Raw genomic sequence first — 21866 nt, forward strand, 5'->3', positions numbered from 1 at the left:
GTTAGCCATTAGCTGTCTTATCGGCTGCTATCTGAATAGACAATCGGACAATTTATTTATTCATTTTTATTGTTATTGTTTTTTCTTCTTCTTGGGCCTCTAGCTATATCTATTGTTTTTATTTTTGTTGTTGTTGTGTGATTTGGATTAATCCCCTCTACCACACGGAACAAAACTAATCTACTGACGGAACGCAAGAGGTGGCTAATAACAGACGTCCATCCTATGCTAGCTTGCTACCGATGGCCTGGCTAGCTGTCTAAATCGCCGTGACCCCCAACCAACCTCTCCACTCTCCGGACCCTTTTGATCACTCGACTAAGCATGCCTCTCCTTAATGTCAATATGCCTTGTCCATTGCTGTTCTGGTTAGTGTTTATTGGCTTATTTCACTGTAGAGCCTCTAGTCATGCTCACCATACCTTATCAACCTATTAGTTCCACCACCCACACATGCAATGACATCTCCTGGTTTCAATGATGTTTCTAGAGACAATATCTCTCTCTTCATCACTCAATATTTAGGTTTACCTCCACTGTATTCACATCCTACCATACCTTTGTCTGTACATTATACCTTGATGCTATTTTATCGCCCCCAGAAACCTCATTTTACTCTCTGTTCCAGACGTTCTAGACGACCAATTCTTATTGCTTTTAGCCGTACCCTTATCCTGCTCCTCCTCTGTTCCTCTGGCGATGTAGAGGTGAATCCAGGCCCTGCAGTGCCTAGCTCCACTCCTATTCCCCAGGCGCTCTCTTTTGACGACTTCTGTAACTGTAATAGCCTTGGTTTCATGCATGTTAACATTAGAAGCCTCCTCCCTAAGTTTGTTCTATGCACTGCTTTAGCACACTCTGCCAACCCGGATGTTCTAGCTGTGTCTGAATCCTGGCTTAGGAAGACTACCAAAAATTCTGAAATTTTAATTCCAAACTACAACCTTTTCAGACAAGATAGAACTGCCAAAGGGGGCGGTGTTGCAATCTACTGCAAAGATCGCCTGCAGAGTTCTGTCCTACTATCCAGGTCTGTACCCAAACAATTTGAACTTCTACTTTTAAAAATCCACCTCTCTAAAAACAAGTCTCTCACCGTTGCAGTCTGCTATAGACCACCCTCTGCCCCCAGCTGTGCTCTGGACACCATATGTGAACTGATTGCCCCCCATCTATCTTCAGAGCTCGTGCTGCTAGGCGACATAAACTGGAACATGCTTAGCACCCCAGCCATCCTACAATCTAAACTTGATGCCCTCAATCTCACACAAATTATCAATGAACCTACCAGGTACCTCCCCAAAGCCTTAAACACGGGCACCCTCATAGATATCATCCTAACCAACTTGCCCTCTAAATACACCTCTGCTGTCTTCAACCAAGATCTCAGCGATCACTGCCTCATTGCCTGCATCCGTAATGGTTCAGCGGTCAAACGACCTCCACTCATCACTTTAAAACGCTCCCTGAAACACTTCAGCGAGCAGGCCTTTCTAATCGACCTGGCCGGGGTATCCTGGAAGGATATTGATCTCATCCCGTCAGTAGAGGATGCCTGGATATTTTTTTTTAAATGCCTTCCCAACCATTTTAAATAAACATGCCCCATTCAAGAAATTTAGAACCAGGAAAGGATATAGCCCTTGATTCTCCCCAGACCTGACTGCCCTTAACCAACACAAAAACATCCTATTGCGTTCTGCATTAGCATCGAACAGCCCCCGTGATATGCAGCTGTTCAGGGAAGCTAGAAACCATTATACACAGGCAGTTAGAAAAGCCAAGGCTAGCTTTTTCAAGCAGAAATTTGCTTCCTGCAACACTAACACAAAAACGTTCTGGGACACAGTAAAGTCCATGGAGAATAAGAACACCTCCTCCCAGCTGCCCACTGCACTGAAGATAGGAAACACTGTCACCACTGATAAATCCACCATAATTGAGAATTTCAATAAGCATTTTTCTACGGCTGGCCATGCTTTCCACCTGGCTACTCCTACACCGGTCAACAGCACTGCACCCCCCACAGCAACTCGCCCAAGCCTTCCCTATTTCTCCTTCTACCAAATCCGTTCAGCTGATGTTCTGAAAGAGCTGCAAAATCTGGACCCCTACAAATCAGCCGGGCTAGACAATCTGGAACCTTTCTTTCTAAAATTATCTGCCAAAATTGTTGCCACCCCCTATTACTAGCCTGTTCAACCTCTCTTTCGTGTCGTCTGAGATTCCCAAAGATTGGAGAGCAGCTGCGGTCATCCCCGTCTTCAAACGGGGGGGACACTCTTGACCCAAACTGCTACAGACCTATATCTATCCTATCATGCCTTTATAAGGTCTTCGAAAGCCAAGTCAACAAACAGATTACTGACCATTTCGAATCTCACCATACCTTCTCTGCTATGCAATCTGGTTTCAGAGCTGGTCATGGGTGCACCTCAGCCACGCTCAAGGCCCTAAACGATATCTTAACCGCCATCGATAATAAACATTACTGTGCAGCCGTGTTCATTGATCTGGCCAAGGCTTTCGACTCTGTCAATCACCACATCCTTATCGGCAGACTCGACAGCCTTGGTTTCTCAAATGATTGCCTCGCCTGGTTCACCAACTACTTCTCTGATAGAGTTCAGTGTGTCAAATCGGAGGGTCTGCTGTCCGGACCTCTGGCAGTCTCCATGGGGTTACCACAGGGTTCAATTCTTGGACCGACTATCTTCTCTGTATACATCAATGAGGTCGCTCTTGCTGCTGGTGAGTCTCTGATCCACCTCTACGCAGACGACACCATTCTGTATACTTCTGGCCCTTCTTTGGACACTGTGTAAACAACTCTCCAGGCAAGCTTCAATGCCATACAACTCTCATTCCCTGGCCTCCAATTGCTCTTAAATACATGTAAAACTAAATGCATGCTCTTCAACCGATCGCTACCCGCACCTGCTCGCCAACATCACTACTCTGGACGGCTCTGACTTAGAATACGCGGACAACTACAAATACCTAGGTGTCTGGTTAGACTGTAAACTCTCCTTCCAGACCCATATCAAATATCTCCAATCCAAAGTTAAATCTAGAATTGGCTTCCTATTTCGCAACAAAGCATCCTTCTCTCATGCTGCCAAACATACCCTTGTAAAACTGACCATCCTACCAATCCTCGACTTAGGCGATGTCATTTACAAAATAGCCTCCAATACCCTACTCAACAAATTGGATGCAGTCTATCACAGTGCAATCCGTTTTGTCACCAAAGCCCCATATACTACCCACCATTGCGACCTGTACGCTCTCGTTGGCTGGCCCTCGCTTCATACTCGTTGCCAAACCCACTGGCTCCATGTCATCTACAAGACCCTGCTAGGTAAAGTCCCCCCTTATCTCAGCTCGCTGGTCACCATAGCATCTCCCACCTGTAGCACACGCTCCAGCAGGTATATCTCTCTAGTCACCCCCAAAACCAATTCTTTCTTTGGCCGCCTCTCCTTCCAGTTCTCTGCTGCCAATGACTGGAATGAACTACAGAAAGCACTGAAACTGGAAACACATCTCCCTCACTAGCTTTAAGCACCAACTGTCAGAGCAGCTCACAGATTACCTCTTTCCCTACTGCATTTAATTTATTTATTTATTTTGCTCCTTTGCACCCCATTATTTTTATTTCTACTTTGCACATTCTTCCATTGCAAATCTACCATTCCAGTGTTTTACTTGCTATATTGTATTTACTTTGCCACCATGGCCTTTTTTTGCCTTTACCTCCCTATTCTCACCTCATTTGCTCACATCGTATATAGACTTGTTTATACTGTATTATTGACTGTATGTTTGTTTTACTCCATGTGTAACTCTGTGTCGTTGTATGTGTCGAACTGCTTTGCTTTATCCTGGCCAGGTCGCAATTGTAAATGAGAACTTGTTCTCAACTTGCCTACCTGGTTAAATAAAGGTGAAATAAATAAAATCACGTAATTTGTTAAAAGAATGTTGACCTGTTTAAAGGTCTTACTCACGTCGGTAACAGAGAGCGTGATCACACAGTCGTCGGGAACAGCTGATGCTCTCATGCATGCCTCAGTGTTGCTTGCCTCGAAGTGATTTAGCTCGTCTGGTAGGCTCGTGTCACTGGGCAGCTCGTGGCTGTGCTTCCCTTTGTAGTCTGTAATAGTTTTCAAGCCCTTCCACATAAAACGTGCGTCGGAGCCGGTGTAGTATGATTCAATCTTAGCCCTTTACTGACGCTTTACCTGTTTGATGGTTCGTCGCACAGCATATGAGGATTTCTTGTAAGCTTCCGGGTTATAGTCCCGCTCCTTGAGAACGGCAGCTCTACCCTTTAGCTCAGTGCGAATGTTGCCTGTAATCCATAGCTTCTGGTTGGGGTATGTATGTACGGTCACTGTGGGGATGACATCCTCAATGCACTTATTGACAAAGCCCGTGACTGATGTGGTATACTCCTCAATGTCATCGGAAGAATCCTGGAACATGTTCCAGTCTGTGATAGCAAAACAGTTCTGTAGTTTAGCATCTGCTTCATCTGACCACTTTTTTTATAGACCGAGTCACTGGTGCTTCCTGCTTTAATTTGAGCTTGTAAGCAGGAATCAGAAGGATAGAGCTGTGGTTGGATTTACCAAATGGAGGGTGAGAGAGCGCTTGGAACGCGTCTGTGTGTGGAGTACAGGTGATCTAGAATTTTTTTCCCTCTGGTTGCACATTTAACATGTTGATGGAAATTTGGTAGAACTGATTTAAGTTTCCCTGCATTAAAGTCTCCAACCACTAGGAGCTCCGCCTCGGTGAGAAGTTTCCTGTTTGCTTATTTCCTTATACAGCTGACTGAGTGCAGTCTGAGTGCCAGCATCTGTCTGTGGTGTTAAATAAACAGCCACGAAAAGTATAGCTGAAAACTCTAGGCAAGTTGTGTGGCCTGCAATTTATCACAATATACTCTACTTCAGGCGAGCAAAATCTAGACTTCCTTAGATTTCGTGCACCAGCTGTTGTTTACAAATATGCACAGACAGCCCCACCCCCGAGTCTTACCGGAGTGTGCTGTTCTATCTTGCCAGTGCAGCGTTTATCCCACTCGCTGAATATCCATGTCATCATTCAGCCACAATTCCAAGAAACATAGGATCTTACAGTTTTCTGAAGCTACTCTGAACATATCCCAGTCCACGTGATCAAAACAATCTTGAAGCGTGGATTCCGATTGTTCAGACCAGAGTTGAATAGTCCTCACCACGGGTGCTTCCTATTTGAGTGTCTGCCTATAAGAGGGGAGGAGCAAGATGGAATCATGGTCCGATCTGCCGAATGGAGGGCGGGGGGATGACCTTATATGCATTCCTGGAAGGTAGTACAGCAATGGTCAAGGGTTTTAGCAGCACGAGTACAACAATCAATATGTTGGAGCCTTTTCCTCAAATTGTCTTTGTTAAAATCCCCAGCTACAATAACTACAGCCTCAGGATATCTGGTTTCCAGTTTGCATAAAGTCCAGTGAAGTTCTTTGAGGGCTGTCGTGGTATCCACTTGGGGGGGATATAGACCACTGTAGGCTATTATTGACGAAAATTCTCTCGGGAGATAGTTCGGTCGGCATTTGATTGTGAGATATTCTAGGTCGGGTGAACAGAAGGACTTTAGTTCCTCCTGTATGTTATCACAGTTACACCATAAGTTGCTAATCATAAAACATGTACCTCCACCCTTCTGCTTCCCAGATGAGATGTTTGTACCTGTAGGCGCGATGTACTGAGAACCCAACTGGCTTTACAGAGTCAGACAGTATATCTCGAGAGTGCCATGTTTCCGTGAAGCAGAGTATGTTACAATCCCTGGTGTCTTTACATTTTATCCAAATATTGGACATTAGCGAGTAAAATACTCAGGAGCTGTGTGGGTGGTGTGCATTCTCCCTAAGTCGGACAAGAAGACCGCCTCGAGTACCTCCGCCAGCGTTGTTTTGGGTCAGCCTCTGTAATAAGTTCAATTGCTCTGGGGAGAGAAAACAAAGGATCCGCTCCAGGAAAGTCGTAATCCTGGTCGTAATGCTGGAAGTTCTGGTGAGTTACCACCGCTCTAATATCCAATAGTTCTTCCCGGCTGTGTGTAATGACACAAAAATTATTCCTGAGCTAATGACGTAAAAAATAGCTAGTCGCGATGCTGCCATCTCAGTCGGCGCCATCATGTTAAAATAAAATAAAGAGGCTACATGATAGCTCATATCCACTGTAACATCCAAATACAACTACAGTTGATCATATCACTAATACCAACAGTTATATAATGAAGCAAACAATGTCAAATGTCAACTGTAAAATTATAAACATAAAAGATAGATTCTCACATTGAGAATCTAATCTGTCATTCTGCCCCTGAGCAAGGAAGTTAACCCACTGTTCCCCAGGCGCTGATGACGTGGATGTCGATTAAGGCAGCCCCCCGCACCGCTCTGATTCAGAGGGGTTGGGATAAATGCGGAAAACATATCAGTTGAATGCTTCGAGTTGTACAATTGACTAGGCATCTTCTGTTCCCTTTCCTACACTTGGTCTGTAGCTGGGGGGTGGGGGCATTACTCAGCAGACTGTGATAGGAAAGACATAAATGTGCGATGACAGAGATGTGGAGCTGAGAGCAGACACAAGCCAGGTTGATCGACTTATCGGTCTCCCTCCTTTTTTGATTTGTTTTTCTGTTATTTTCTCCAGTAGTCTTATTCGGTGCTCAGCATGCATTGCAGCTCAAGGTCAATAGAATCTCTTTGCTCTGGAACTCCCTGATGTATTTTTATGAGGTTTATTTCCCTCATTCGACGCAGCCAGAGTCCAAAATACAAATTCAAGACCTCTTTACATTTTGAAAGCTTTGTTATTAGAATCTCACTTCCTTGAAAGCTATTCAAATCTTTCAATCTCTTGGATGTTCAATTCCCAGTATTATGTGACCTCTGATGAAATATCCTTTATGTACCTAAAGTAAATCCTGACTTAGTATCACCAAAATTAATTTCCATCTCGTGTCACAAAGTAACCTAAATCCATCAGGATAATCTCAACAACGGTATCAAATTACTCTGGAATATATTCCATTTGCCCTCCAGTGTCATTGAGCATAGCATTCTATACTCTGAAGTAATGCTTTGAATCAATGGATTTCTTATACATGTATCACAAGGAAGGTACCAGTCATTCTTGGTGAATAAACCAAAAATATCTTACAGCATAATTTAACCCGAGGGAGTATTTCAAGCTTCTTAGAATTTCTTAATGAGAATGTCTGAGACAGATGGAATAAGACCATTGTACCACAGTAGCAATTCTGTGTACAGGTACCGCTCCTCCTTGCAATGAGGCCTGTAATCATCATGCGGAAGGTATTAATACTGGTTTAAGGTTTTTCACAGTAAAGGTCTCCTAATAGATGTTATTTATCATACTTTGAGGACTGAGATCTAAGATATTTGAAGAAAAAAAATACATTTTCAAAACAGACCATACTTTGAAGTATGTTTTGTAGGGATTCCTTAAATTTTCAGGGATTTGTTTGTCAAACTGGGACACATGTCCAGCTTAACCTAGAATGATACTGACATTTTTATTAATCCCAAAAAGGAACACTTTATGGCAGCTTGGATGACGCAGGCCAGTGTCATCTCAACAGAAGAACACTTTTGAAGTCTGAAAACATCTGAGAAAATTTGTCGCGTCATGTCCCTAGAGGAATGTGGAGGAAAAACTGATTTACTTTGTCGTAGAAAAAGCTAAATATGTAATTATTTTACAAGAAGGTTGGTACAGGCTGTAGTAATTAAATGAAAAATCAGAAAAAGAAAGACTGAGAAAGTGGAGACTGTGTTGGGTAATTTGAGTGCAAATAATATACAAAATGTCCATGTCCGTGTTTTCCTCAGACTCAGATTTGTTTTTATTTGCACTTCAAGCAAATAACATGTAGAGGGAGTTGAGCGAGCTCTGACTGCATTTTCACAATACTTTGGTATTTATTTATTTTAACTTAACTAGGCAAGTCAGTTAAGAGCAAATTCTTATTTACAATGACGGCCTACCAAAAGGAAAAAGGCCTCCTGTGGGGACGGGTGCTGGGATTAAAAATAAAAATGAATGAAATAAAAATATAGAACAAAACACACATCACGACAAGAGAGACAACATGACATAAAAATATCCCTAATACATCATAGCAGCAACACATGACAACACAGCATGGTAGCAGCCCAACATGGTAGCAGCCCAACATGGTAGCAGCGAAAAACAGGGTACAAACATTATTGGGCACAGACAACAACACAAAAGGGCAAGATGGTAGAGACAACAATACATCACGCAAAGCCACCACAACTGTCAGTAAGAGTGTCCATGATGGAGTCTTTGAATGAAGTGATTGAGATAAAACTGTCCAGTTTGAGTGTTTGTTGCAGTTTGTTCCAGTCGCTAGCTGCATGGAACTGAAAAGACGAGCGACCCAGGGATGTGTTTGCTTTGACCTTTAACAGAATGTGACTAGCAGAACGGGTGTTGTATGTGGAGGATGAGGGCTACAGTAGATATCTCATATGGTGGAGTGAGGCCTAAGAGGCCTAAGAGGGTTTTATAAATAAGCATCAACTTTTGGGGTCTTGGGACGGGTATACAGAGATGACCAGTTTACAGAAGAGTATAGAGTGCAGTGATGTGTCCGATAAGGAGCAATGGTGGAAAATCTGATAGCCGAATTGTAAAGAACATCTAACCGCTCGAGAGCACCTTTACCTCTATAAATGACGTCTCCGTAATCTAGCATGGGTTGGATGGTCATCTGAATCAGGGTTAGTTTGGCAGCTGGGGTGAAAGAGGAGCGATTATGATAGAGGAAACCTTGATATGTGCTGAGAGAAGGGCAGTGTACCGTCTAGCCATACTCCCAAGTACTTGTATGAGGTGACCACCTCAAGCTCTAAACCCTCAAAGGTAGTAATCACACCGGAGGATAGAAGGGCATTCTTCTTACAAAACCACATTACCTTTGTTTTGGAGGTGTTCAGAACAAGATGAAAGGTAGAGAAAGCCTGATGGACACTAAGAAAGCTTTGTCGTAAAGCGTTTAACCCAAAAGCCGTATTGGTTGTACAATTTATCATAACTCTAAAACTACTTGAAATCCCACTCAGAAAATTGTGTATTCAATGTACAGCATGTAAAGCCATATATAGTGCATTTGGAAAGTATTCAGACCCCTTGACTTTTTCCACATGTTGTTACATTAAAGCCATATTCTAAAATGGATTAAATAAAATCCAATCCTCAATTTACACACAATAACTCATAATGACAAAGCAGATGTACTACAAATAAAAACCAGAAATACCTTACTTAAATAAGTATTCAGACCCTTTGCTATGAGACTTGAAATTTCTGTTTCCACTGATTATCCTTGAGATATTTCTACAACTTAATTGGAGTCCACCTGTGATCAATTCAATTGATTGGACATGATTTGGAAAAGGCACACACCTGTCAATATAAGGTCCCACAATTGACAGTGCATGTCAGAGCAAAACTCAAGCCATGAGGTTGAAGGAATTGTCCGTAGCGCTCCGAGGCAGGATTGTGTCGAGGCACCGATCTGAGGAAGGGTACCAAACCATTTCTGCAGCATTGAAGGTCCCCAAGAACACAATTCCTCCATCATTCTTAAATGGAAGAAGTTCGGAACCACCAAGACTCTTCCTAGAGCTGGCCTCACGGAAAAACTGAGCAATCACGGAAAAACTGAAATGGTCAACCCGCACAGACAGTGTGGTGAAGAAGGCACAACAGCGCCTCTTCAACCTTAGGAGGCTGAAGAAATGTGGCTTGTCACCTAAAACCCACAAACTTTGACAGATGCACAATTGAAAGCATCCTGTCGAGCTGTATCACCGCCTGGTACGACAACTGCACAGCAAGGCTCTCCAGAGAGTGGTGCGGTCTGCTTAAGGCATCACCGCGGGCAAACTACCTGGCCTCCACCTACAGCACCTGATGTCACAGGAAGGTGAAATAGAACATCAAGGACAACATCCACCCGATCCACTGCCTGTTCACCCTGCTACCATACAGAAGGCGAGGTCAGTACAGGTGCATCAACGCTGGGACCGAGAGACTGAAAAACACCTTCTATAAAGGCCATCAGACTGTTAAACAGCCATTACTAACAGAGGCTGCTGCCTATATACAGACTTGAAATCATTGGCCACTTTAATAATGTTTACATGTCCTGCATTACTCATCTCATATGTAAACGCAGCAAAAAAGGAAAACGTCCCTTTTTCAGGACCCTGTCTTTCAAAGATCATTTGGGTTTAAGGGTTTAAACACTATTTCCCATGCTTGTTCAATGAACCATAAACAATTAATGAACATGCATCTGTGGAACAGTCATTAAGACACTAACAGCTTACAGACGGTAGGCAATTAAGGTCACAGTTATCAAAACTTAGGACACCAAAGAGGCCTTTCTACGGACTCTGAAAAACACAAAAGGAAAGATGCCCAGGGTCCCTGCTCATCTGCGTGAACGTGCCTTAAGCATGCTGCAAGAAGGCATGAGGACTGCAGATGTGGCCAGGGCAATAAATTGCAATGTCCGTACTGTGAGACACCTAAGACAGCGCTACAGGGAGACAGGAAAGATAGCCGTTTGTCCTTGCAGTGGCAGACCACATGTAACAACACCTGCACAGGATTGGTACATCCGAACATAACACCTGCAGGACAGGTACAGGATGACACAACTGCCTGTGTTATACCAGGAACACACAATCCCTCCATCAGTGCTCAGACTGTCCGCAATAGGCTGAGAGAGGCTGGACTGAGGGCTTGTAGGCCTGTTGTAAGGCAGGTCCTCACCAGACATCACCGGCAACAACATCGCCTATGGGCACAAACCCACCAGCCATACTGCTCGTTCTGTGTGCGATTTCCTGCAAGACAGGAATGTCAGTGTTCTGCCATGGCCAGCAAAGAGCCCGGATCTCAATCCCTTGAGCACGTCTGGGACCTGTTGGATCAGAGGGTGATGGCTAGGGCTATTCCCCCCAGAAATGTCCGGGAACTTGCAGGTGCCTTGGTGGAAGAGTGGGGTCAGTTTCTGTCTCAGTTGTTGAATCTTGTTATGTTCATACAAATATTTACACATGTAAAGTTTGCTGAAAATAAATGCTGTTGACAGTGAGAGGACGTTTCTTTTTTTGCTTTTGAAATCATATACTCTATTATATACCATCTATTGCATCTTACCTATTCTGCTCTGTCATTGCTCACCCATATACATGTATATATTCTTATTCTATTCCTTTACTTTACTTAGTATTGTATTAGGTAGTTGTTGTGGAATTGTTAGATCACATGTTTGATATTGCTACACTGTTGGAACTGGAAGCCGAAGCATTTCGCTACACTTGCAATAACATCTGCTAACCACGTGTATATGACCAATAAAATTTGATTTGACATCTCTGGAGAGACCTGCAAATAGCTGTGCACCAACAAACCCCATCCAACCTGACCGAGCTTGAAAGGATTTGCAGAGAAGAATGTGAGAACCTCCCCAAATACAGGTATGCCAAGCTTCATGCCCAAGAAGACTCGAGGTCACTGCAAAAGGTGCTTCAACAAAGTACTGAGTAAAGGGTTTGAATACTTATATAAATTAGCAAACATTTCTAAAATCCTGTTGTTGCTTTGTCATTATGGGGTAGTGTGTGTAGATGAGGGAAAAAAGATTTAATACATTTTAGAATAGGTTTTTACCTACCAAAATGTGGAAAAAGTCAAGGGGTCTGAATACTTTCCGAAGGCACTGTAATTGAGCACAATTTAAAGAGGTATTGTGAAATAAAACGTTTTCATTTCAGAACACAGGGTAAAGCATTCAAACGACACCTGCTGACTAAAGTTCATGGACTGGGCAAGACCAAAATTGTATAAATATTGAAACCAAATAGTCAGTCAAGTCAGTCAATTCAGGAAGTAACCTGAAATTCCAATTCAATAAGTGAAAAAATAACCACTTCAAATGATTTACTAATAAACTGAAAAGAAAAAGTTCTTTAAAATGTCAGATTCAAATCACTTCCTATGGCAAAGGTGTATAAAGATGGAGGAATTCAGATTTGACATTGTTTTAGCACAACCCGCAGAATTTATTAACAATAGCAACATGGTTCAATGTGCCAATAAATCAGCACAATGTACTTTTTTTTCCATCTTTGAGCTAGAGTTGGGATCAAGTTTACTATGCTAATGCAAGTTAAAATAGTAATGGGGAACACTGTATTATACAGTGAACTTAGCCCATTAGGCATTTGTGGTAAGTACATGTGTGGCTGCCATCTTTATGCATGTCCGCCATATCCAGTACCAGTCAAAAGTTTGGATACACCTACTCATTCTTGGGATTTTTTTACATTGTAGAATAATAGTGAAGACATCAAAACTATGAAATAACACATATGGAATCATGTGGTAACCAAAGAAGTTATGAGCATGAAGGCCTGATTCGACCATAAAGGCCTGATTCACCCAGTCTCCTCTGAATGTAGAAAATAGTTTTAAAAAAAATAAAGAAAACCCCTTGAATGAGTAGGTGTGTCTAAACTTTTGACTGGTATTGTATATATATTTTTTTACCTTTATTTAACAAGGCAAGTCAGTTAAGAACAAATTCTTATTTGCTATGACGGCCTACCCCGGCCAAACCGTGACCCGGATGACACTGGGCCAATTGTGCGCCGCTCTACGGGACTCCCAATCACGGCCAGTTGTGATACAGCCTGGAATCAAACCAGGGTCTGTAGTGACACCTCTAGCACTGAGATGTAAGTACCTTTGACTGCTGTGCCACTCGAGAGCACCACTCGGGAGTACTGTATATATTTTGGGTATAATATGTATATTTATGTTGTATATACAGGGCGCATTTGTCTTCCCTGTTAAAATAAAGGTTAAATGAAACAATTAAATACAAAAACTGACTGACTTCGATTTGAATTCATTTATATAGTGTATGTTACCAGGCAACGGATAGACTTGACTTTTTATGGGATACAACATAGGGGGGCTCCTGAGCGGCGCAGTGGCCTAAGTCACTGCATCTCAGTACAAGAGGCGTCACTGTAGTATGTGATTCGAATCCAGACTGCAGTACGTGATTCGAATCCCGGCTGCATCACATCCGGCTGTGATTGGGAGTCCCATAGGGCGGCGCACAATTGGCCTAGATTGAAATGGTCACATTCATAAGAAAGGGAGGCAGAGGAAATGTTGATGAAACTCTGAGAGGAAAGAGAGATAAAGAAAAATATGTGAAGGGAAAGAGACTCACCTTTGGCTGAACCTCCACCTCCACCACTTGATTCTTGTTCATGCAGCCTTTCACAAAGCCTTCAACATTGCTGTTGAACTTCATAAAGATCACATAGGTGGCATAGGCTGAGAGCAGAGCAATACTTTCCCAGTAGGAGATGTAGTTATCCAGGAAGAAACATATGAGCATGATCAGGCCAATGATGTAGAAGGAGACGTCACGGAAGAGGGGCCACCAGGTCAGATTGAGGATCTCCCTGGAGAAGATGGCACACATTCCAATGACGAAGAGAATGTTGAAGACAGCTGAACCCACAATGGTTCCGATACCCACATTGCTGTGGGAGATGAATACGCCGATGACAGAAGTGAAAAGCTCGGGAGCTGACCCACCTGCCGCCATGAAGGTGGCCCCCGCCACGTCATCAGAGATGGCCAGCTTCTCTGTGATGACTGTCAGAGCGGGCACGAAGAATTCATCACACACAATGGCTAAAGAGATGAACATGTACAGCATCCCAAACATGTGGAGCACCACAGCACCCTGGCGCCTCTCTTCCAGAGTGAACAGGTCTGTGGGGTAGTCCCCCTGGCTCTCGTTGCCGTCTGCCGAAGACCTCATGGCCACGGGCATGTCGGCTGAGACATTGGGATCCCTCTGGTGCTGAGTGGAAAGTAGAGTCCTGTGGGGAGCAGGACCAGACTGAAGGAGGGCCTCTTGAGGCAGGAGCAGCTCCGAGTGGGTCCCTGAGCTCCATGTCAAGGCGCTGAAGGAAAAGGAGATAGCACTTATGGCTACCAGGCTGAACACAAAACCCAGGATTCGTATGGGCCTCAGCTTTCTAAGCAGGTTCTGGTGACGGTGCCTCTTACACGTTGCATCCAGAAAGGGCCTTTGCACCACCATATCCAAGCAGGGTTGGTCCAAACCCATCACTGTGATGTGCTGTGTGTGTTTCTATACTCTCAATGGTTGGCTGGAAAGAGGGTGAGCTGGTTTTTGTTACCAGACACAACGCATGGTGCTGCCGTGGGCTTCAAACAACATAGGAGTATTCCTGAAGCTTTCCAGGGTCTGGCTTGCCAAACGATGTCTTCATATTAGCCTCTAAAAACAAGATTTGAATAGATTTTTGAAGAGAAAAAGGAGGAAGCTTCAACATGTAGAATTTACACACAGCAACAAACTGTTAGTTGTCACATGCCTACCTCAATTCTGTAGTGGATTTAACACCACGATGTAGCCTAGTCCTGACCATGGTTATCCAATTTCCTTGAAGATTATTTTTACATTTCAATGTTCTGATGTTTCATTGTGGTATTAAGACCTATGCTATGATACAGATATACCAGCAATACATGGGTTCAGAGGCAGAGAAATTGAGGGAATAGCTATATCTTACTTTATCTTTTCAGAAATAAGCAAATAACATTGAGGAAAAATCTTCAAATGTTTGAATTCATAATAGTCTAATCATTGCTTGTCACATGCATTGTAAATTACACCCAGATATTTAAGTGATAAGGCCCGAGATGCCAGTGTTTGGAGAATACTTTGGCACGGGTTTTTTAACCCAAGCTAAAATATATCCTCCAAACATCGGCTTTGAGGGCATTATCGCTTTTATACAAGGAGTTACCAACATATTCAAATCACTTCAAACTGAAGCTGGAAAGACTGCAAACTAACTGCACTTCGTTTAGTTTGAGATTTTTTCAATTTACATTTCTTTGTATATAGCCATTAAAAAAAATGTAACCAGCTGATTCCAGATTTCGACGGGCTGAGAAAAGCTGCATGCCTGCCTGTCTCGTCCCGACACATTCATCATTATGAGACAGCTGGAGATTTGAATATTGAAACAATGTTGCAAATGTCAGAGAGACAGACAGCAAGTTTGATACAAATCTCTGCTGTTGAAAACTAAACGTTGGGCTAAAAGAAATGTGAGATAATGTTTAGATGCTTTTAATAGAGAAGGCCAAGTTTATACATTTTCTGGCTCGGTTGATGAGACAGTGGATTGCGCAGTCAAATGGTAATTTGTGGAATAGACACCGGCTGGAATGCGGTTTTAACCAACCAGCATTCAGGATTAGACCCACCAGTTGTATAAAGGCTATTAATAACATGGAAAACAGGTAGCCTATTTCCTCTGAAAAATATAGACTACATATTAATAGGGACAGGAATGTATGCACTGTCGTTACCATGCTATGTATGTGAACAGTGGAAATAATGCACCAATTTGGCCTACTAGGATAGAGAGGATTCATTAGAAAATATGTATAATAAAGATTCGCCCTACTAATGGTATGGTATCCAGGTAGAATTGTTGCAAATAACCAAATTCCACAAAATTATAGGCCTACTCGGTATGTGATGCACCAAATGCCCCAGACCTAAAAACGAACTTCAATGGCACCTTTATACTGGTTATAGTTACTATATGATTGGATTGCGGCGTTTGAAGCAGATCAAACGTAGCCAAAGCAAATCATATGTGCGTTTGTTCTGCATAGGCTAGGCTATCTATTCTCTGCAGAATGTAACATTTTTGTTGCGCAGACTTGTTTTGTGTCGCAAACGTGGTTAACTGACATAGATTATACATGAAAATCTAAATCTAAATACTTTTACAATATAAAAATTATTAACGGCTATTGGCATTTAAATGAAATAGTCTACACGCAAAAAATAGGCTACTGGCCTTCTCTAGCGTAGTCTACACCGTGCATTGAAATATCCGCATGGTATGTCTTCATTTATATGAGGAGCAGACAAACGTCTGTTGCAACGTGCGCCTCTGTCCTGCAGTAAAATCTCCCTGCCGCTTAACATTAAAACATAACACGTCAAAGCTGCGTGATTATTACCGACTGTGCACAAACTGGTTGAATCAATGTTGTTTCCACGTCATTTCAACCCCCCAAAAATGCGATATGATGACGTTGAATCAACGTGGAAATGTAAGGGAATTTTGTATTTTCCCCCGACTTTTAAAACTAGATCCAAAGACATGGAGATTTTTTGTTGTTGATTTAACCTTGAATTCACATTAGTTGCCAACTCAACCACATGTAAATAAAAACTAGACATTGCACTGGGGTCTGTGCCCAGTGGGTAGACTACTCAGTTGTCGTAATTTGCGCAAAACATGTCAAATTGACAAATGTGTCAGTAATTATGAATGTCTTACCTTATATAGCGGTAAATAGAACGGCAACCGTAACACACCAGGTCGGAATTCGGTTCCGTCTTTTGTGTTCCCTTGCTCTCATTGAGCAAATGTGATGTTCATACCCTATCCGACGATTGAGGAGGAGCTCCGACAAACTGGTTGCAAACTGCGCTCACCTCAACATCATCCCTCCCATCTCACTGAGAAATCATTCTAGTCTAAAATACATTGCTAATCTAAAAGAAACGACTGGAACCTAAGGTAAGGTCGGTCTAACCACGTGAATAGGAAGGTTATAGTTTACAACAGTGGAAGCCGTCATATGCCATAACAGGATAGACTAAACCTTGATGGAGTTGCCGTGGTTACAGCAATGGCACCATTTCAACTATACAGATAGAGCTGATATAGATGGATATACTTGTGCATGTTTGAAATAACATTCAATGATGTTACTTAATGGCCTACACATGATCCTTCATATATAGGTAGAAGGTTTGAAGGTCACAGAAGGGGAGTCGCCCAAATGGAGCTAAACCGGTGCTTTATTCACAAAGTGGAAGAGCTAGGATCAGGTTTGCCTTTTAAACCATATGGAATAAGAGGGGAGACTTTATTCCTAAATCAGCACTCCTAATCTATCACTAGGTTGAAAAATATCAGGGCATTTTGGGACATAAGATCCATAAAGGAATGCAGTCATGATTTCAAGGTCAAATAGTGTGTGCTCTATGAAATCAGTGGGATTTGGTATTGTGGGATTTGTCTGTTGCTCAGCCTTCGGTTGAAGTTACATTCATCTCTACGAACCTGCTGCTCATGTTTACTTTTCATTCCTCTTACATCAAAATCCCCACCAGGGCTTAGCATTAGCAGACATGCCAAACAAGCCGTGTTGGATAAAGACAGCAGTCTCTGCACGGCATGACTGGTTGAAACAACGCTGTTTCCACATCATTTCAACCCCCAAAAATAAATGTAGGAAAACTCATTGGATTTGCAGAGACATCAACATCAGGGAATTTCGTGTTTTTTTTACCTAACCTTTAACCTAAACTTTTAACCTCGAATGACATGGTGACATGTTTTGTTGATTTCACGTTGAATTCACAATAGTTGACAACTCAACCAAATGTAAAACAAAACTAGACATTGAACTGACGTCTGTGTGCAGTGGGAAAGTATGTGACACTAATGCCCTCGTGGTAGGTAATAAATCACGATTCACTGACCTCATTGATTGCCCTCCCTTCTTTCCCTGCCTGCAATCAACCCAAAATGGGAACATAGACAGATAGAAACTTGTCTGCCTTTGTGTTATCAATATCCACTTAGGCCTATCATTGAAAGACAGACATGTGCATGAACAATTCACACTGACCCGTGCACCCACAGTGTTAGAAGCTCAGAACTATGAACTGAGAAGGATGACATGATTTCTCAAACTCTTCTATACTATTCCAACCAACACAATGTGCACTTCCATTGTGGCTTGTTATAATTATTTTTTTAAATCATGCATAGCCTACCAAATAAGCAAAACTCTTTTCACATTTCACAAAAAGGCCTGTATTGCTTTCATAAAGAGAACACAAGTTAAATAACACTTCAATAGCATTATCTATTAACCTCTTCCAACAGATTGCATCGTCTGTGGATCTATTGGGGTAGTAAGAAAATTGCAGTGGGTCTAGGGTAGCAGGTAAGGTTGAGGTGATATGATCCTTGACTATTCTCTAAAAGCACTTCATAATGACAGAAGTCAGTGCTATGGGGAGAGTCATTTAGTTCAGTTACCTTTGCTTTCTTGGGTACAGAAAGAATGCCATTAGCTGTACCCTTCTCCTACTCTTCCTCTGTTCCTCTGGTGATGTAGAGGTTAATCCAGGCCCTGAAGTGCCTAGCTTCACTCCCATTCCCCAGGCACTCTCATTTGTTGAATTCTGTAACCGCAAAAGCCTTGGTTTCATGCATGTTAACATTAGAAGCCTCCTCCATAAGTTTACTGATTTAGCACACTCTGCCAACCCTGATGTCCTAGCCGTGTCTGAATCCTGGCTTAGGAAGGCCACCAAAAATCCGGAAATTTCCTTCCATAACTATAACATTTTCCGACAAGATAGAACTGCCAAAGGGGGCGGAGTTGCAATCTACTGCAGAAACAGCCTGCAGAGTTCTGTCATACAATCCTGGTCTGTGCCCAAACAATTTGAGCTTCTACTTCTAAAAATCCAACTTTCCAGAAAAAGCCTCTCACTGTTGACGCTTGTTATAGACCACCTTCTGCCCCCAGCTGTGCCCTGGACACAATATGTGGATTGATTGCCCCCCATCTATCTTCAGAGCTCGTACTGTTAGGTGACCTAAAATGGGACATGCTTAACACCCCGGCCGTCCTACATTCTATGCTAGATGCCCTCAATCTCACACAAATTATCAATGAACCTACCAGGTACAACCCCAATCTGTAAACACGGGCACCCTCATAGATATCATCCTGACCAACCTGTCCTCTAAATACACCTCTGCTGTCTTCAACCAAGATCTCAGCGATCACTGCCTCATTGCCTGCGTCCGTAATGGGTCTGCGGTCAAACGACCACCCCTCATCACTGTCAAATGCTCCCTAAAACACTTCCGCGAGCAGGCCTTTCTAATCAACCTGGCCCAGGTATCCATTCCGTCAGTAGAGGATGCCTGGTTATTCTTTAAAAGCGCTTCCCTCACCATCTTAAATAAGCATGCCCCATTAAAAAAAAGTGGAACCAGGAACAGATACACACTTGGTTCACTCCAGACTTCACTGCCCTTGACCAGCACAAAAACATCCTGTGGCATACTGCATTAGCATCGAATAGCCCCCGCGAATTGCAACTTTTCAGGGAAGTTAGGAACCAATATACACAGGCAGTTAGGAAAGCAAAGGCTAACTTTTTCAAACAGAAATTTGAATCCTGTTGCAAAAACTCAAAAAAGTTCTGGGGCACTGTAAAGTCCATGGAGAATATGAGCACCTCCTCCCAGCTGCCCACTGCACTGGGGCTAGGAAACACTGTCACCACCGATGAATCCACAATAATTGAGAATTTCAAGAACATTTTTCTACTGCTGGCCATGCTTTCCACCTGGCGATGCCTACCCTGGTCAACAGCCCTGTACCTCCCACAGCAACTAGCCCAAACCTCCCTCATTTCTCCTTCACCCAAATCCAGACAGCTGATGTTCTGAAAGAGTTGCAAAATCTGGACCCCCACAAATCAGCTGGGCTAGACAATCTGGACCTCTCTTTCTAAAATTATCCACCACAATTGTTGCAACCCCTATTACTAGCCTGTACAACCTCTCTTTCGTATCATCTGAGATCCCCAGAGATTGGAAAGCTGCCGCAGTCATCCCCCTCTTCAAAGGGGAGACACTCTAGACCCAAACGGTTACAGACATATATCTATCCGACCCTGCCTTTCTAAGGTCTTCGAAAGCCAAGTTAACAAACAGATCACCAACCATTTTGAATCCCACCGTACCTTCTCCGCTATGCATTCTGGTTTCTGAGCTGGTCATGGGTGCACCTCAGCCACGCTCAAGGTCCTAAACGATATCATAACCACCATCGATAAAAACAATACTGTGCAACCGTATTCATCGACCTGGCCAAGGCTTTCGACTCTGTCAATCACCACATTCTTATCAGCAGACTCAACAGCCTTGGTTTCTCAAATGACTGCCTCGTTTGGTTCACCAACTACTTCTCAGACAGAGTTCTGTGTGTCAAATCGGAGAGCCTGTTGTCCAAACCTCTGGCAGTCTCTGTGGGGGTGTCACAGGGTTCAATTCTCAGGCTGACTCTTTTCTCTGTATAAATCAATGATGTTGCTCTTGCTGCTGGTGATTCTTTGATCCACCTCTACACAGACGACACCATTCTGTATACTTTTGGCCTTTCTTTGGACACTGTGTTAACTAACCTCCAGATGAGCTTCAATGCCATACTACTCTCCTTCCGTGGCCTCCAACTGCTCTGAAATGCAAGTATAACTGAATGCATGTTCTTCAACCGATCGCTGCCCGCACCTGCCTCCCCGTCCAGCATCACTACTCTGGACGGTTCTGACTTAGAATATGTGGACAACTACAAATACCGAGAGATTGTAAACTCTCCATCCAGACTCACATTAAGCATCTCCAATCCAAAATTAAATCTAGAATCAGCTTCCTATGTCGCAAAAAACATCTTTCACTCATGCTGCCAAACATAACCTCATAAAACTGACTATCCTACCGATCCTTGACTTCGGGCGATGTCATTTATAATGTAGCCTCCAACACTCTACTCAGCAAATTGTATGCAGTCTATCACAGTGCCATCCGTTTTGTCACCAAAGCCCCATATACTACCCACCACTGCAACCTGTTAAGCATCAGCTGTCAGAGCAGCTCACAGATCACTGCACCTGTAAATAGCCCATCTGTAAATATCCCATCCAACTACCTCATTCCCATATTGTTATTGATTTATTTTTTTCAGCTCCTTTGCACCCCAGTATCTCTACTTGCACATTTATCTTCTGCACATCTATCACTCGTGTTTAATTGCTAAATTGTAATTACTTTCCACTACAGCCTATTTATTGCCTTACCTCCCTAATCTTACCTAATTTGCACACACTGTATATATATTTTTTTCCAATTGTGTTATTGACTGTACGTTTGTTTATTCCATGTGTAACTCTGTGTTGTTGTTTGTGTCTGCTAAATGACTTAAATGTAAATGTAAATGTGTCGCACTGCTATGCTTTATCTTGGCCAGGTCGCAGTTGTAAATGAGAACGTGTTTTCAACTGGCCTACCTGGTTAAATAAAGGTGAAATAAATCAAAAGTTGGACATCTTGAAGCATGTGGGGACAGCAGACTGGGATAGGGGGAGATTGAATATGTCTCCGGCCAGCCAGCTATTCGGCCCTTGCTCTGAGGGTTAACACGCTTAATGTTATGGGTTTACTTGTAATTGTTAAGGACTGGGGAGTTTTTCAGGATTAAAATAAACGGAACGGCAATAAGCACAGGCAAAATCCTACAGAATAACCCGGTTCAGTTTGCTTTCCACCAGACACTTGGAGATGAATTCACCTTTCAGCAAGACAATAACCTAAAACTCAAGGCCGTATCTACACCGGAGTTGCTTACAAAGAAGACGGTAAATGTTTCTGAGTGGCTGAGTTACAGTTATGTCTAGCTGTGATCAATGGTCAAATTGGCAGAGTTAGAAGAATTTTGAAATGGTGAGATGTTGCACAATCCAGGCGTGGAAAGCTCTTTAAGACTTTT

The 21866-nt window shown here is 42.9% G+C and overlaps 1 protein-coding gene across 4 annotated transcripts in view; it reads right to left on the reverse strand.

The window, feature by feature from the left end:
• The window catches only part of LOC135510754 (sodium/potassium/calcium exchanger 2-like), a 204823-nt gene extending 188095 nt beyond the window's left edge, over positions 1-16728 (reverse strand). For all 4 annotated transcript variants that reach the window (XM_064931932.1, XM_064931930.1, XM_064931931.1 and 1 more), the window contains exons 1-2: positions 16559-16728; positions 13378-14466 (exon numbers count right to left, since the gene is read on the reverse strand). In XM_064931932.1, coding sequence (XP_064788004.1) covers positions 13378-14292 — 915 coding nt within the window. In that variant the 5' untranslated portion in view covers positions 14293-14466; positions 16559-16728. The remainder of the gene's footprint in view (positions 1-13377; positions 14467-16558) is intronic.
• Positions 16729-21866: the final 5138 nt, after the last annotated feature.

The sequence above is a fragment of the Oncorhynchus masou genome, chromosome 23, assembly GCF_036934945.1.
Source record: "Oncorhynchus masou masou isolate Uvic2021 chromosome 23, UVic_Omas_1.1, whole genome shotgun sequence".
Classification (NCBI taxonomy): Eukaryota; Metazoa; Chordata; class Actinopteri; order Salmoniformes; family Salmonidae; genus Oncorhynchus; species Oncorhynchus masou.